The sequence below is a fragment of the Pan troglodytes genome, chromosome 5 (genome assembly GCF_028858775.2).
Source record: "Pan troglodytes isolate AG18354 chromosome 5, NHGRI_mPanTro3-v2.0_pri, whole genome shotgun sequence".
Lineage (NCBI taxonomy): Eukaryota > Metazoa > Chordata > Mammalia > Primates > Hominidae > Pan > Pan troglodytes.
In genome coordinates, this window is record NC_072403.2 from 109095250 (window position 1) to 109114501 (window position 19252).

The window sequence follows — 19252 nt, forward strand, 5'->3', positions numbered from 1 at the left end:
TTTTAGCTCTGACACTTAGGTCTATGGTTCATTTTAGGTTAGTTTTTGTATGTGGTAGGAAACAAGGGTCCAACTTCATTCTTTCCCATGTGGCTATCTGACCTAGCAAAATTTGTTGAAAAGACTACTTTTCCCCAATTAAATTGTCTTGGCACTCTTGTCAACAAACAAAAAAACCCCAGTTGACCATAAACATGGGTTTATCTCTGAACGCTTAATTCTATTCTATTGACCTACATATCTATCTTTATGCCACTATCACATTGTCTTGATTACTGTTGCTTTTTAACATGTTTTGAAATCAAGAAGTATGCGTTTTCCAGCTTTCTTCTTCTTTTTCCAAGATTGATTTCGCTATTCTGGGTCCCCTGTAATTCCATATAAATTAGTAATTCATATGGAGCTATTAGTATAGTCACTTAAGCTTTCTGTGGTTGCTGTTTGCACAACTATCTTTTCCCATCCTTTTACTTTCAATCTATTTATATCTGTGAATCTATAGTGTTTCCTGTAAATACCATATGGGTAGATCTTGTTTTTTTAAGAATCCATTGTGATCATCTCTGCCTTTTCATTGGACTGGTCAATCCTTTCACATGGTATTATTACTGATATAGTTTGATTTACATCAGCAATTTTACTTTTTGTTTTCTTAATGACTCGTGTTTGTTTCTTTAATCTCCTTTATTGTTTTCTTACTACATTAAGTGAATATTTTTTAACGTAGTCTTCCAAATTTTTAAATTGTTATTATTACTATAAGTTCTGGGGTACATGTGCACAACGTGCAGGTTTGTTACATATGTATACATGTGCCATGTTGGTTTGCTGCACCCATTAACTTGTCATTTACATTAGGCATTTCTCCTAATGCTCTCCCTCCCCCAGTCCCCCACCTCCTGACAGGCCCCGGTGTGTGATGTTACCCTCCCTGTGTCCATGTGTACTCACTGTTCAACTCCCACTTATAAGTGAGAACACGCGGTGTTTGGTTTTCTCTTCTTGTGTTAGTTTGCTGAGAATGATGGTTTCCAGTTTCATCCATGTCCCTGCAAAGGACATGAACTCATCCTTTTTTATGGCTGCATAGTATTCCATGGTGTATATATGTCACATTTTCTTTATTCAGTCTACCATTGATGGGCATTTGGGTTGGTTCCAAGTATTGATGACTTCACAATAGACTTCGCTATTGTAAACAGTACTGCAATCAACATATGTGTGCATGTGTCTTTTTAGTAGAATGATTTATAATCCTTTGGGTATATACCCAGTAATGAGATTGTTGCATCAAATGGTATTTCTAGTTCTAGATCCTTGAGGAATTGCCACACTGTCTTCCACAATGGTTGAACTAATTCACACTCCCAACAGTGTGAAAGTGTTCCTATTTCTCCACATCCTCTCCAGCACCTGTTGTTTCCTGACTTTTTAATGATCACCATTCTAACTGGTGTGAGATGGTATCTCATTGTGGTTTTGATTTGCATTTCTCTAATGACCAGTGATGATGAGCATTTTTTTGTAAGTTTTTTGGCTGCATAAATGTCTTCTTTTGAGAAGTGTCTGTTCATATCCTTTGCCCATTTTTTGATGGGGTTGTTTGTTTCTTGTAAATTTGTTTAAGTTCTTTGTAAATTCTGGATATTAGCCCTTTGCCAGATGGATTGCAAAAATTTTCTCTCATTCTGTAGGTTGCCTGTTCACTCTGCTGATAGTTTCTTTTGCTATGCAGAAGCTCTTTAATTAGATCCCATTTATATATTTTGGCTTTTGTTGCCGTTGCTTTTGGTGTTTTAGTCATGAAGTCTTTGCCCATCCCCATGTCCTGAATGATACTGCCTAGATTTTATTCTAGGGTTTTTATGGTTTTAGGTCTTATGTTTAAGTCTTTAATCCATCTTGAGTTAATTTTTGTGTAAGGTGTAAGGAATGGATCCAGTTTCAGTTTTCTGAATATGGCTAGCCAGTTTTCCCAGCACCATTTATTAAATAGGGAATCCTTTCCCCATTGCTTGTGTCAGGTTTGTCAAAGATCAGATGGTTGTAGATGTGTGATGTTATTTCTGAGGCCTCTGCTCTGTTCCATTGGTCTAGATATCTGTGTTGGTACCAGTACCAAGCTGTTTTGATTACTGTAGCCTTCTAGTATCGTTTGAAGTCAGGTAGCGTGACAAAGTAGCCTCCTGCTTTGTTCTTTTTGCTTAGGATTATCTCGGCTATGCACACTTTTTTTTGGTTCCATATGAAATTTAAAATAGTTTTTTTTCCAATTCTGTGAAGAAAGTCAGTGGTAGCTTGATGGGAATAGCATTGAATCTATACTTTGGGGAGTATGGCCATTTTCATGATATTGATTCCTCCTATCCATGAGTATGGAATGGTCTTCCATTTGTTTGTGTCCTCTTTTATTTTATTTTGTTGAGCAGTGGTTTGTAGTTCTCCTTGAAGAGGTCCTTCACATCCCTTGTAAGTTGGATGCCTAGGTATTTTATTCCCTCTGTAGCAATTGTGAATGGGAGTTCACTCATGATTTGTCTCTCTGTCTGTTATTGGTGTATAGGAATGCTTGTGATTTCTGCACACTGATTTTGTATCCTGAGACTTTGCTGAAGTGGCTTATCAGCTTAAGGAGATTTTGGACTGAGACGATGGGGTTTCCTAAATATACAATCATGTCATCTGCAAACAAAGACAATTTGACTTCCTCTTTTCCTAAATGAATACGCTTTATGGCTTTCTCTTGCCTGACTGTCCTGGCCAGAACTTCCAACACTATGTTGAAGAGGAGTGATGAGAGAGGGTATCCTTGTCTTGTGCCGGTTTTCAAAGGGAATGTTTCCAGTTTTTGTCCATTCAGTACGATATTGGCTGTGGGTCTGTCATAAACAGCTCTTATTATTTTGAGACACGTTCCATCAATACCTAGTTTATTGAGAGTTGTTAGCATGAAGTACTGTTGAATTTTGTCAAAGGCCTTTTCTGCATCTATTGAGATAATCATGTGGTTTTTGTCATTGGTTCTGTTTATGTGATGGATTATGTTTATTGATTTGCATATGTTGAACCAGCCTTGCATCCCAGGGATGAAGCCGACTTGATCGTGGTGGATAAGCTTTTTGATGTGCTGCTGGCTTCGGTTTGCCAGTATTTTATTGAGGATTTTTGCATTGATGTTCATCAGGGATATTGATCTAAAATTTTTTTTGTTGTTGTTGTGTCTCTGCCAGGTTTTAGTATCAGGATGATGCTGGCCTCATAAAATGAATTAGGGAGGATTCCCTCTTTTTCTATTGATTGGAATAGTTTCACAAGGAATGTTTCCAGCTCCTCCTTGTAACTCTGGTAGAAATCAGTTGTGAATCTGTCTGGTCCTAGGCTTTTTTTGGTTGGTAGGCTATTAATTACTGCCTCAATTTCAATACCTGTTATTGGTCTATTCAGATGTTCGACTTCTTCCTGGTTTAGTCTTGGGAGGATGTATGTGTCTAGGAATTTATCCATTTCTTCTAGATTTTTTAGTTTATTTGTGTAGAGTTCTTTATAGTACTCTCCGATGGTAGTTTGTATTTCTGTGGGATCGGTGGTATAACCCCTTTATCATTTTTTATTGCATCTATTTGATTCTTCTCTCTTTTCTTCTTAATTAGTCTAGCTAGCGGTCTATTTCGTTGATCTTTTCAAAAAACCAGCTCCTGGATTCACTGATTTTTTTGAAGGTTTTTTTGTGTCTCTATCTCCTTTAGTCCTGCTCTTAGTTATTTCTTGTCTTCTGCTAGCTTTTGAATTTGTTTGCTCTTGCTTCTCTAGTTATTTTAATTGTGATGTTAGGGTGTCAATTTTAGATCTTTCTGCTTTCTCTTGTGGGCATTTAGTGCTATAAATTTCCCTCTACACACTGCTTTAAATGTGTCCCAGAGATTCTGGTACGTTATATCTTTGTTCTCACTGGTTTCAAAGAACATCTTTACTACTGGCTTCATTTTGTTATTTATCCAGTAGTCATTAGGGAGCAGCTTGTTCAGTTTCCATGTAGTTGTGCGGTTTTGAGTGAGTTTCTTAATCCTGAGTTCCAACTGGACTGCACTGTGGTCTGAGAGATAGTTTGTTGTGATTTCTGTTCTTTTACATTTGCTGAGGAGTGTTTTACTTCCAATTATGTGGTCATTTTTAGAATAAGTGCGATGTGGTGCTGACAAGAATGTATATTCTGTTGATCTGGGGTGGAGAGTTCTGTAGATGTCTATTAGGTCTGCTTGGTCCAGAGCTGAGTTCAAGTTCTGGATATCCTTGTTAATTTTCTATCTCATTGATCTAATATTGACAGTGGGGTGTTAAAGTTTCCCACTATTATTGTGTGGGAGTCTAAGTCTCTTTGTAGGTCTCTAAGAACTTGCTTTATAAATCTGGGTGCTCCTGTATTGGGTGCATATATATTTAGGATAGTTAGCTCTTCTTGTTGCATTGATCCCTTTACCATTATGTAATGGCCTTGTCTCTTTTGATCTTTGTTGGTTTAAAGTCTGTTTTATCAGAGACTAGGACTGCAACCCCTGATTTTTTTTTTTTTTGCTTTCCATTTGCTTGGTAAATCTTCCTTAATCCCTTTATTTTGAGCCTTTGCACATTGAGATGGGTCTCTTGAATACTGCACATTGATAAATCTTGACTCTTCATCCAATTTGCCAGTCTGTGTCTTTTAATCGGGGCATTTAGCCCATTTAATTATTAATTATTTTTGAACTATTTCCTTTGTGGTCACTCTAAGCTAACCATATATACCTTATCAGAGCTTCAAATTTATACTAATTCTAGTGAAATACAGAAACATAAATCCTATGCACTATATAGCTCTATTTCTTTCTCTCCCTTTTTGTGGTATTGTTATACTTATTATATAATATCTACAAATGTTAAAAGTATACTGTTGTAATTTTTACTTTATATAAATTTATGTCTTTCAAAGAAGCTAAGAAAAGAGAGAACAGCAAATACATATCTTAACTTCTGCTATATAGGTCCAGCATTCCAAAGATCCAAAATTCCAAATGCTTCCAAATCTGAAAGTATTTGAGCTGACCTGATGCCACAAGTGGAAAATTCCACACCTGACTTCATGTGACAGGTTGCATATACTATTTATAAATATTGTAAAAAATTACCTTCAGGCTACATGTTTAAGGTATATATGAAACATAAATGAATTTCATGTTTAGACTTGAGTCCTGCTGCTAAGATACCTCATAATATATATGCAAATATTCAAAAATCCAAAAGAATCTGATATATAAAACACTTCTGTTCCCAAGCATTTTGGATACGGAATACTCATCCTGTATTAACCTTCTTATTTATCATTTCTGTTTTTGTTTTTTGTTTTTTTTTTTCATTTATTCCCAGGTATTTGAGTTGCCATGTGGAGTCCTTTCCTTAGCCTAATACTGTTTTCTCTCACCACCTCCTTTTTATTGTTATTGATAAAATACTATATTTCTATAAGTTATAGGCCCAACAATATTATTTTATACAAATGCTTTTTAAAAACCAGTTAAGATAATAAAGATGAAAAAATGTGAATTTATACTGTCTTAATAATTATATGATAATCTTTACTAGAATTCTTTTGTGTGTTATGTGGATCCAAATTACTGCCTGGGGTCAGTCTCAGTCTGAAAAACTTCCTTTAGCATTTTGTTAAAAGGTGGGTCTGTTAGCAACAAATTCTCTCAGTTTTAATTTATTTGAGAATGTCTGTTTCATCTTCAGTTTTGAAAGGTAGCTTTGCTGAAAAAAGATTCTTGGTAGACAGGTCCCCCTCTACACTCCTGCTTTAATTCCTGTGAATGCTATCCCACTGTCTCTGGCCCCCAGTTTCCTCTGAGAAGTCAGCTGTTAATCTTACCGGGGTTTCTTGTAGAGGATGAGTCATTTTTCTCTGGCTACTTCCAAGATTTTCTTTGCCTTTAGCTTTTGGCATATTTACTATAATGTATCTGTTCGTGGATCTTTTTGCATTTACCTTACCTGGAGTTAGTGGAACTTCCTGAATGTATAAGTTAATATTCTTGAATAAACTTGAAAAAATTTTAGAAATTATATTTTATTTTCAATTTTTTTGGCTTTCTCTCTTCTTCTGGTTCACCTGTTGTATATATGGTGCACTTAATGGTGTTCCACATTTCTCAACAGCTCTGTTCATTTTCTTCATTTTTTTGTCCTCTGTGCTTTAGATTGTATGATCTGTATTGATCTATTTTCAAGTTTGCTAATTCTTTCTTCTGCCAGTTCTAATCCACTAATGGGCCCCTCTGGTGAAATTTTCAACTCAGCAAAATTTCCATTTGGTTCTTTTCATAAAATTTCTTTCCCTATTGCCACCATACTTTCCTTTTCTTCATTTATCACACATTCCTTTAGTTCTATGAATATATTTATAATAGTTACTTTGAAGTCTTTGTTAAAGACAATATCTGACTGCTCTCACTGGCAGTTCCTGTTGCCTGCTTTTATTCTCAGTATATGGATTGTATGTGTCTGTTTCTTTGCATGTCCTGTAATTTTTTGGTGAAAATTGGGCTTTTTAAATAATGAAGTCCACTCCTCCTCTTGCCCTCTCACTGCCTTAGATATTGCTTCTGAGGTGATGTAACCTCAGGTATGCCCACAGTCTCCACGTGAAGACAATGGTTTTGGCAGGACTCTCTTTGACTGTCCCTGTCCCTGATCACACTCAGCTGTTAAGCTCCATTAATTAATTTCTGGGTGATTGTTTTAATGTTTTTAGTAATACACTGGGGCATAAATTGCTTTAAGGACTAATCTAATCAAATTCAGGCTCCTTTGAGGTCAGTGCTTGAGATTTATTCTGACCTAAGAGTTCTATCCCAAAGTGCTGGGATTACAGGTGTGAGCCATTATGCCAGGCCAATAAATGTTATTTTAAAGCAATCACTGGAAGTAAGGCTGATGAGACTGAAAACAAAAGGAGTAGAATCAAAGGACCCCTACCGGTTTGCCTCAAAAATCAGCTTAGATATTCCAGCAAAAACCTGAATAAAAAAAGTATGATGACCTCTCATTACTTGATATTTAACAAATTGCCTTTAATACTGAAGTCAAATTGAACAAATATTCTTTGAGAGGTTAACAAATCTAATCAAGGGAAGTAACCCTTAAATAAACTATTTGCCTCAAGGGGAGAAAAAAAGCCAAAACTAAAATGGACCAAAACATCTCAGTTTTTAACCATTTTATCATACCTAATCTGAGCTGCTAGCTGGAGTTTATTCTTTAACCATGACCCATATCAAGAGATATAAAAGAATCACATACATTTTGTAACTATCCATTAAATTGAGGGGAAACAGTAGTTTCTTAACTTGTAAAAAGAAAATGGTAGCAAAAATAAGCTTACAAACAAACCTTGTGGTTCACTGACTAACACCAAGCATTTTAAAATGCCAGGGAGTAGTTCAACTTCATAAATGTCTGTGTTAGTTTCCTTGAAGAGTTGGAGGATGAAGGCCAGAATGGATGCTAAGCGAGGAGGAGGTGAGGACCCCTTATACTCAAGGTAGGATTTCCTGAAAAGAAGCAAAATTTTGTTTATTCTCTGCTTAAAGCTTCAATAGAGCAAGACCAAATGGCATATAATTTAAAGATATTGGCAAAATTTACCCCCCAAATTAATACAGTGCCACTTATATAAAGTAGGTATATTTTACCATGCTATCTTCAAACATAGGATTTTAGAAGCAATGACTGACTGTATATCCTTCTGGTGTGTTCTGAGGGCCAAAGCACAATATAGTCACAAACTAAATTGAAAGCAACCTTGTTTTAAAATGAACTCAAAATCCAAATGAAAGCCTAACTGTTAATTTGTGGGTTTTTTTTTTCCCTTTCTAATACAAGTCTGATCTCCTCTATTGGGTCCTCAATGCCGCAACATTTTCTCTAATGTCAAATTTGCATAAAGAAATCTCTCTTCATATCTATTTATTTAAGGACTTGGAAGGAGTCTTATTTTTCCAAACAAACAGAGGACTGTCCTAGGAATAAGATAGGACATTCAAGCTTTATCTCCTTCCTTCCTCCAGCAAGTTAAAGACTCAGAGAACTAATTTAGGATTTAGCATTATCTCTCAAGACAAGACAAAACTTAGTACTAGAACTCAAGAGAGATCATAAGGATAATAATTTGACTCATCTTTGTATATTCTCACCTCTTAGAACAGGTCCGGGCCCATAACAAGTGTTCAGTATACATTTATTAAGTGAATAAATAAAAGTTGGAATTGCTTAGTTTCTACAAATGTCTAAACAATGTGAAAATCTGTCAAATACAGCTAAATATAAACTAGACATTCATATATATATATATTTGCAAAGTAATAATAACCATAAGGAAGAGAAACCACTAAGTATTATAAACACAAGGACAGGAACTATGTCTTAGTAATTATTTCTATTCCCTACAGTGACTTCCAACAAATACTACATATTAGAAAATTCATTCTTTGAGGTTTTGTCCAATTTTGTTTACTGCTGAATTCCTAATGCCTAGAACAAACATATATTGGGCGCCAGTGGAATGCCAGGTACATGTCTAAGAACAAGAATATAAAATTGAATAAAATATGGTCTCTGAAAGCAAGAGGCCCACCATTGAGTGGAGAAGTTAAATGAGAAAAAGAAAAAGACAATTATAATATAGCATAATGGTGCTTTTGACAAAGATAAGCAAAGAATTCTCAGGAATTCAGAGAAAAGAGCCCTAACTCAGATGAGGGAGTGCAGGAATAGAGAAGCATGGCATGGAAGAAGTCATAGAAGACAATCTCTATATCTTTCCTGAGTATTAAAAAAAAAGCCTTCAACTATAAACCACAAGAAAAACATTTTCACTGTGTGTTAAGTAAATAGGAAAGTCAACTAATTCTGGGATCCTAAACACTGGGGTTTTAAACAGTTTTACAGATTCAATTTCACTTCAGCATCTGTCATTTAGTTTGTACTATAATTACTTATGCAATATCTCAAACACTGTGTTAGGTTACTACAATCCTGTTGGAAATTCAGATACAAGTAAGGCAAAACTATCATAATTCTGCAAATTGAGCTGTACAGGGCATATGATTTCAAAAAAGGAAACATACATGGTACACTGACATATCAGGTGTAGGTTTTATAAAGGATACGTGGGATTTAGCCCAAAAAAATGACATTTTAATGGAGAAAGCAATTTGAATAAAGCTGTGACATAGGGAGGTATGAGGCATTTTGGAGGGGCAATATGAATCTTATTAGGGGTTGTATGACACCATATGTAATACATTTGGAAACGGTAAGTGATGGATTGCAGAGAGCTAAGAAGCATGAAATTTATTTCACGGACAAAAAAGATATTGCAGGTTTAATGGCAGGGAAGTTTCATAATGAAAGAGTATTTTAGGAAAAGTAATCTGGGGGCATTGTTTAGGGTGGACTAGAAGAAAAGACTACAGATGCAGAAAGCAGTCAGGAGATTCTGACAATAGTCTAGGTATAATGCACTAAGGGAAGAGAAATAGGAAAAGGAGGACAGGATTGCCAAAGGATGGGCAAGGAAAGGAAGCAAAGAAGATAAAGCTTCCAAACCTGAGTAACAGGACACTAAGAACTCAAAAAGGTGAGAGGGGAGACAGATTTTAGGCATGGAATTCTATGAGAGGTAACAGATATTATTGGGTCATTAAAAAACACAGAAAACTAATACTAGATAAGAATAACATACATCACCATAGCATCTTAAAGTTTAAAAGCTAATTTCATATAAAAATAAATAATACATGAAGACAATGACAAAACATTTTTTATTACTGAACTTTCTAATGTTAAAGTTAAAGGATATAGACTTAGAATATTTAAGAAGTTTTGTTTTTCATTTGCTTAATAAAACTGAGTTAAGACTAAACTAACAAAATAAGACTTCAGGGTGCTTCATTTCCAATATTAGCATTCATTTTTTCACTTAATTATCTTTATAAAATATAATTACTGTATTTTATTTTTTTGAGATGGTGTCTCGCTCTGTCACCCAGGCTATAGTACAGTGGCGCAATGACAGCTTACTGCAACCTCCGCCTCCCAGATTCAAGCAATTCTCCTGCCTCAGCCTCCTGAGTAGCTGGGATTAGAGCCATCCGCTACCATGTCCAACTAATTTTTTTGTATTTTTAGTACAGACTGGGTTTCACCATGTTGGCCAGGCTGGTCTCGAACTCCTGACCTCTAGTAATCCACCCACCTCTGCCTCCCAAAGGGCTGGGATTATAGGTGTGAGCCACCACACCCAGCCAAATATAATTACTGTGTTTTATACAGTATAAAATACAAATATTGTTTTTCTGATGAAAAACTAAAAAGCAAAAATATACCTTTAGGACATATATAAGGAAGGTAATAGCTACATAGAGAAAAGAGAAGGAATTTAAAGAGCATTGTCTTAGGCTGCCATAAGCAAATGTCATTTTAATAAATTCTTAGATAATGCTTCTCAGGAAAAAAAAAGCTTCTGAACTACTAGTATCCTAAGGGTTGCCAATATGTTTGAAATGCCACTTTATCACTTTAATAGAGCTTAATAATTTGTACATACCACCTATATTTAATATTTAGATGTACCTTATGACTTGCACAATGCATTTCTTTAGAGATGATATTGGCGGAATAGTGGCTGTGTTTCTCAATGCCAACAAAACAGGATGTTGTCCAAGATCTGAAACATATGGTGAAGCTGGAAGAAATCGCCCAATATACTGCTCAATAACATTCCCTAGCAATTGATTCAAATAGGCATTCGGATTTTGAGATTGACAACACACGATACACATGCCCTACAAGGAAAAAAAGTAAGAAATACTAAGAGGTAAAGTTTCAAAGAACAAACAATATTTAGAAACTCACTAATGAAGTCCCCAGCATTAATAATCATGTGAGAATATAAAAATCAAAAAGGATACCTCACGTAATCCACAGATAATGTACATACGAATTACAAGGAGTTAAGCCTGGGCAATACATATGATATGGTATCTAACTAAGCATGTGTGTCTTTGAGGCGTGGACAAAGGAAGCAGGGGAGAACAGTAGGAAGACAAAGGCAGATTCTTTTCCTCTAATCATCAGAACACTTGAACATCTTGCTCATCAACTACATTTATGTGTACTTACAAAGTTATAAAACACCTTTAGGTCATTTTTTTCTAGGTACTGGTTATTTTGTCTAAGACTATACAATTTTTGCTAAAAGTCTTCCATGCTAAAAATCTGATAATTTTTTTTAAAGTAATAACAAAGGGCGAGGAATATGGAAATTAAGACTCGGAATAACAATTTACTTAGTTTTCCTATAACAGGCACTGTGCTGTGTGCTTTATATTCACTATTTCATTTAAATTTCTCAAAGAACCACTGAGTTAGTAATATTGTATCTCCATTTTACAGCTAGGATAACTAAGGTTTAGAAAAGTGAAGAGTTTAATACAGTCACACAGAACTCTTGATATCTGGTTGCATGTCTGTTTATTTAATCTCTTACATTTGATAGCAGTTAACAAAATACTTTCATATATATTACAGTATTTAATACTTAAACCAATACTCTGAGAGAAAATAATGTTTTCTGCTAGTATTAGTAAATATTAAATGCTACTAAATATAGATAATCACCAACACAGCAATACATTATATTATAAAAGTTAACTCTTAATTTGGTACTTGGTGACTCACAATGTATTTTCCAAGAGAAATAATTTAAAATGTTTGAAGTCTCCATTTTAGTTATAAACGGGTACTTACCCAATAAGAAATTCTGAAAGTTTATTTGTAATGAAAGATGGCATACAGCTGTTAAAACTGTACCAAATAAACAACTGAAAAAAATCAAACAATGAACCCCTCCCCCAACCCACCCGCCACCACCAACTCTGTTTCTTGAGTGGTTTAAGGAAAAGCACATTAAATCAGAAGAAGATGAAGTAATAAATGAATATTTTCTGAAAATTCCGAAGAGGAGAGCTGGGTACCATGAAGAAATTAAAGACATAGCTCCAGTTCTGCCAAACAGATAATACACCAAACTTTTAAATTTACCACTTACGAAGCTTAAGAGAATTCTTATTAAATGGACTGTTTGGGTTTAAGAGGACCACATGGAAGAAATATTCCAGACTCTCCTGCTGCTCACCACTCCCCTCTATTCATCTTTCCCTCTGTGGGACTGGCGGTTCAGGCTGTAGTGTGGCTGCCTCCCCTTTTTGTCATTCTGCTAGATTAATACACTAAACTTCATTTTAAATGCTATTATGAATAAAAATTAGTGGGAAAATTTAAAACTTCTCAGGAATCTTAAAACTCTGTTAAGAAATACATCTTTGAAAAGAGATTGTTACATAATCAAAATCCATTTTCCCTTTCCTCCTCAGCTTCCCTTGTTGGACCTCAAATTAAGAAGCACTTATCTTTAACATCAGACACTAATGAATAATAAAGTACACCTCCAGTCTCATCCCTTCCTGAATGGCAGATCAATATTTCCAACTGCCTACCTCAAACTAAAGCTGCTCAGAAACCAATCCTTACCTTCATCCCGACATCTCCAGGATTTCCCACGTTAGTAAGTAGAACTACTATCTACGCAGATAGCCACTCTGGAATCTAGGAAGCATTTCACTTCTTTGAGTTCCTCCACAACACTCAATTAGCAAGTACTCTTAATCACAGTTCCCAAATGTTTTTGAAATCTGCTGTTATGGGTTTTATTCCCACTGCCTTAGGTCAAAACCTTCTGACAATATGTGGATTATTACAAGGAACTAGTTACCACTGCTTTCCAAAACCTCCACACCAATTATCTTACATATGGCCATCAGAATCATCTTTCTAAAATGTAAATATCATTATGTCATTTCTACTTCTCTGCTCCAAATTCATCAGGTCCTCATGTAAAAGATTAAGTCCAAACTTCTTAGGATGGAATATAAAGCCCTCCATTACATGGCTCCTCCCATATGACTCTCCAGCCACAACAGAACCATTCCATATTTTCTTAAAGCTCATGCCCTTGTACATGTTGCTCCCTCTGAAATGAAAAGCCCTCCAAGTCCTACCCATTTTGCAGTTTTACCTCTGATGTCCTCTATAGTGTATTCTCTTATATCTCCTCACCCATAGTCTAATAGATGAGGTCTGAAAAAAAAAAAATACTGAGCACACTACCATAAGTGTCTGTGCTCATCTACCTCCTCTCTCAACTTTAAGCTCCTCTGCTTTTTCATTTTTGTTTCCAAAGCCAAACATAAAAGCAATTTAAAATATGTTCAATAAATGTGCCACACAAGCATTTGAGATTATAATGTACAGTTTTTAAATCTGCATTTAGTAAACTATGTTTTTAAGGCAAAGTTTCAATTTTTTTTTTAAACTTTTAAGCAACCACACATACTATACCTGGAGATACAAAGGAAGACTTTTCTGAATTGCTGACAACATAGGTGCAGGCAGTTCCTTCTCTTGCTGTAATACTGCATGTGGCAGCAGTAAACAATCTATGATCCGGAATAGTAATTTTTGGGCTTTAGAAGTGGCAAAGATTTGTGCCCATGATTTCACAAGAATTCCTAACAAAGAAGAGAAGTAACAGCATGTTGTTGTTATCCTCTGACCAGAACGTTTTGTCACTTAATTTAAAAATTTGTATTGAAAGCACATGGGACCAAATTAAAGTAGGGAATAGGAAGAGACATATAGTAGAAGTAACAAATATTTATGTCAATTCATATATTTCACTAAAGAGACAAATTTTTCATAGAGTTCTGGGCCAAGGAAAACATACATTTTCCGAGCAACTGGCATTTAATATATACACTGGTTAAGTATCCCTAATCTGAAAATATAAAATCTGAAACGCTCCAAAATCCAAAAGTTTGTGAGTGCCAACATGATGATCAAAAGAAATGCTCATTAGACCATTTCAAATTTCACACTGTTGGATTAGGGGTGCTCAACTGGTTAAGTATACTGCAAGTATTCCAAAATCCAAAAAAATGTGAACTCCAAAATACTTCTAGTCCCAAGAATTTTAGACAAGGGCTAGTCAACCTGTTTACACTCACACATACAGTGGAATATATTTATACATTATGTGACTACATTGGCTGAATGTTGAAATTATTCAGATTTCCCTTTTTGCTTTCCTTCTGAGTTGCTAGGATGCCCAGATGCAAATTAACAATCCACCTTTTAAAGAATACTGTAGGATTATACATTATGGTTTTATATGCATACTAATTTTCCCTGGGCCTCATCATGAAACTCTATATTTATTTGTTGGTACCCCTATTTCTTCATATTTTAAACTTACATGTAAGTGGCCTCAATCCAGTTTGCAACAGAAGTATAATTAAATTTAATTGTTAATACATGGAAAGCAGGATTAGCTATAAGCTAATCACTTAACCTCCACCAACTTCAGTTAACCTCCATGAACTTCAGTTTTTACGCCTTTCCATTATTTAATATAAACACACAAAATATTAATTCTGAATGAAGAGAAACAGATTTCTTTGCTACTTGAAATATATTATGGCTTCCTTGGTGCTAGAAGTCTGTTAATTGCCACATCTGATGATAATAAAGCTTAACAAATGAGCACCGTTTAATAAAGTAATTAAGAGCAGATACATAATTCCCATTAGGATATATTAGTACTATTGAGGTCTCCTTACTGAAAAATGAATTTAAAAACAGATTAAGTGCTTATCCAAAAAGCACAGTGGTACATCTACTGCATAAACTTTTATATTTTATTCCATCCTAGAAAGCAAAAATGATAAAATTCAAAGTCATTTCCATCAAATAAAGAGTTTAAAATTTAAGCTCTGAAGGAAAACCAAAATATGCTTATGGAAAAGTATACTGATATTAAAGAAAAAAACTCAACAAATTATCACTTCTAAGAACAAACAGCAACATTCATCTTTTGTTATAAAAGGAAGTACAATAATCAATCATAAAGAAACATAATGTTCACTTAGCAAAGTTTTAAATAATGCTGGCTTGCTCCTCATTTCTTCAGTTGGTGGAGAATTTCAGTATGACAGCAATATTAGAAGAACTTATATTCTAATAACATTAATATACCTGTAAGGGGAACTGCTATCATCACTGGCATATGAAATGATTCTTATTACTCTCAGGTGTCATACAGGTATGTTTCACTTTCTACAGTTTTAGTTACCCGTGCTATAGGGTACCACATGGTATAGTTTAGTTACTGGTGATATAGGGTACCACGTGGTATAGTTTAGTTGCCCGTGGTATAGGATACCAATAAGATATTTTGACGAGGGGGTGGGGAAGGCAGTCAGAGAGAGACACAAAGTTCACATAACTTTTATTACAGTCTATTGTCACAACTGTTCTATTGATACTATTATTAGTTATTATGTTAAACTCTTATGTGCCTTATTTATGAATTAAACCTTATCATAAGTATGTATGTATAGGCAAAAACACAGCATACATAGGATTGGTACTATCTGCGGTTTCAGGCATCCACTAGTGGTATTGAAACATATCCCCCATGAATAAGGGGAAACTACTGTATTTCATTTTCTGCAACGGTTAAAACACTTTGCTGAAGACTGTAAGCTTTAGGAGTTCATATAAGGTGGAGATATTTGTTTTACTGCTTGCTATCAGACACCTACTTTTTAGGTTTCAGCAATGAATATTTGTGTGTGTGTTATTAAAAATGCAAAATGGAAATATAAAAAGATTTTTAAAGTAAAAAACTGGGAAAGGTTTAAATACATACAGTACCTTTGTAAAAACCTAAGTTTTTTTTTTCTTTTCCTGGCTATAAATATATTATTTATTAACAAATAAAACTGAAAATACAAAAAAATTTAATAATCTCTCCATTCAATGATAACCACTATACAAGCTCTTGAGTATTTACTCATTTTCTATCCTCTGTATTTTCTATCCTATGTATTTTGCCTACTTTCTACCCTACGTAAAAATTGGGATCACTACAATATACATTTTTAAATCTTTATAGTTAGAAAGTAATTTTGTTCATTTAAGAACATTAAAGGCTGCGTACAGCGGCTCACACCTGTAATCCCAGCACTTTGGGAGGCTGAGGCAGGCAGGCTGCTTGAGCCCAGGAGTTCAAGACCAGCTTCGGTAACATAGTGAGACCCTGTCTGTAGAAAAATACAAAAATTAACCAGGCATGGTGGTGCACATCTGCAGTCCCAGCTACTCAGGAGACTGAGGCACGAGAATTGTTTAAACCCAGAGGCAGAGGTTGCGGTGAGCTGAGATCACGCCACTGCACTTCAGCATAGGTGACAGAGGGAGACTCTGTCTCAAAAACAACAACAACAAAGAAAAACAAAAAGAACATTAAAAAATATATTATATACTATTGCTAGATTAATAAAGTTATTAAATTCCAGAAATATTTATATAGTATACAGTATCTCCTACTTTGGAGCTCTTTAACTAATGTATCCCTAACTCTCAATCCAGCATCTGATACATAATAATTGTTCTTTTTTGTTTAAAATACATGACAATGGGAATAAAAAATTCAAGAGATGGCTACTACAAGTTTGAAATTTGGTGGGGGCATGTCAAGTACACAAGTAATTGTAACAAATGGCAAACTATAAATAATATCATATCACAAGAAAAGGACAGATGAAGTGTAATGAGAGAGATGATCAAGTCTACTTGGCAATGTGGGAAAAGTGGGGAAATTTGCGCTTGGCACCAAAGGGTCATGACTTGAATTTCAATTACAAAGCAAAATGGGGAAGAATGGCCAAAGAGACAGGGATGATTGAAAGCTTTATACATGGAAACAGAAAACTATCAGATATGAAGAATGAGAAAAACAAAACAAAACAAAATCTACAGAGGAGAGAAGTTGATGGATCCACCATGCCTTTTCAGAAATAACTGAGCTACAATTAAGATCACAGATGCCTTCTCCTTAATATGAAAGGTGATTTCATCAACAGTTCTGTGCCTTTCACTAGCAGTCTTGCAACCTTGTAAGTGAACAGCAGAGGTGTCCCCAGTTAGGAACTGTCAAGGTAAATAAAGTACAGTGTTTCAGTGGTTAACTCCTTCCCTCAAATGGTTATGCTATCCCAACCCCAACACATTTTAAAACACCTTGGAGCTCTCCAAAGTTTATACTTTGCTCTTTCTCTGTTTTATTCTAAACCTTTAACATGAAGAAATCATTAAGTTACCTATCCTAATTCCTAACAAATAAATGGGCAACACTGTAGCAATATACTCTTCCTAGTCTTTGAAACCTAGACAAAAGGAAAGAATACAGATCTGCGCATGGAGACAAAAATCAACAAGGCAGCAAAGCAAAGAAAGTCTTCAATTTTTCCTAAGTAGAATTTTGTCCCATGTCTATATCAGACATTTATCTTGGCAAAAATCTAAATCTGGAAACAGAAAACTTTTGTAGACACTAATAAATTATAAGCATGAATGCCAATATACTTATTAATGTGTATTTTACTATTAAACTTATAAATTCTCACTTACATTTTTCTCTAAAATTAAGATGCCTGAATTGCTATAGCTTTTCCTATAATTTACATCTTCTATATTTACACATTTTCACATTCGCCTTTATCTTTTACAACAAAGATAAAAGGTTTCAGACAGCCTGAATCAGGCTTATTCATACATTCATAAGATTAAAGGGAACAGATAAAAGGTTTTGACCACAGAGAAATAAAGGAAAAAAAACAAAAAACTTAAATTCTATATAAAAACTTCTAAGGAAATCTTTCTCATTTACCTTTATCCAATTCCTAGTTTTGGTTAGCACCATGGTTTTAGTAAAAAAAAGATATGTTAATCACTGACTTCCTAAAGAAAGATAAACTCCATTGTTATAGAACAGGCATAGAAAATGATTTCTTTTTGAAAAGGGAAGAGTATTGTGAGAAACAAGATTTGAAGCATAAATATTTTTAGTGCTGTATTAAATCCTATCTCCTTCATACAGAGCAGAGCATAGAAATAGATGTAAGCGATAGTTTTCTGATGTTTTTAATTCTAACAATAGATAAGCTTTTTTTTAAAAAGGTCCATTCTAGTTATTCAGGTATTGAAATGCGACTCATGACAGACTACTGAAAGCAATTGGTGCCAGCATATTTTCTGTATTGATCATAATTTTAATATTAAAACAATCAAAAGTATTGAAAAGAGATAGAGCAAGACAGAGATAGATTTGAAGGCCAACATGAATTATTTTAAGCTAAATCACTGTATTTCAGATTACTCTTATGATTGTATGGAGGGCAGTGATTTAGCCAATATATACCTATCCATCATGATAGTATAGGCTCAACCTAAGGAAATGTTACTAGCAAAATAATGCCAGGAATACATACCCATCATTCCATAAGTCAGCTGCAGCCCTGCACTGAAAACTTTTTTTCCCAAATAAGGCTTAATATATTTTAATACTTCACCAAGGTATTCCAAGGACTTTGTGACCATGGCAGATTTATCAGAAAGTGTCTGGAGATTCCCGTAAGTTATACCAACAGCCTATAAATAAAGAAAAACATTATTTAACTTTCCAAGTTTTATACCGTAAAGATTTGGAACATAAAGATAATTTTTCTCTCTTTTTCTACACACGCACCCATACCCTTTACATTTAAGCCTTCATTTGTAACCTTCCAATAAAGATACATAGGAATTAAAATACAAGTAAAAAGAATTAAGTCTTGTCTTTTATTATTAAAATAAAGGTTAAAGGAAGAATTTTTAAAAACTCACCAATAACTACTTATAGAAGGGCCGACTTAGCAAAATATCAGTGAAAAAAAAAAAGTGAAACTTATGTACACATACCTTGTAACTAAATCACATCATGACTTCCAGACAGGTTGGCTCACCATATTTCCCAGTAGATTACTAGGAATTCAAAATCCCCAAATTCCCCTACAAGGAAAACCTACAAGTAATGCCAAATTTTTACAAGCAAAACCTCTAAAAAGTTCAGCTTTATGATATGAATTCACTTTTCTTCCTAGAATTTTATGAGCCATCTGATGCCAGCTTAACTTCTCGGAAAAAAAAAGGATGGGCAGAGAAGGTAGAGATGGCAAAATGGAGAGTGGTAGAGAGAAATGTGAGGTGAATCAGTAAGAGA

The 19252-nt window shown here is 34.7% G+C and overlaps 1 protein-coding gene across 15 annotated transcripts in view; it reads right to left on the bottom strand.

Annotated features, from left to right (window-relative positions):
- Positions 1-19252, bottom strand: part of MMS22L (MMS22 like, DNA repair protein) — a 151255-nt gene that overhangs the window by 21937 nt on the left and 110066 nt on the right. For all 15 annotated transcript variants that reach the window (XM_016956023.4, XM_518647.9, XM_016956024.4 and 12 more), the window contains 4 exons: positions 18483-18642; positions 13492-13661; positions 10666-10877; positions 7423-7583 (listed from right to left, as the gene is read on the bottom strand). In XM_016956023.4, coding sequence (XP_016811512.3) covers positions 7423-7583; positions 10666-10877; positions 13492-13661; positions 18483-18642 — 703 coding nt within the window. The remainder of the gene's footprint in view (positions 1-7422; positions 7584-10665; positions 10878-13491; positions 13662-18482; positions 18643-19252) is intronic.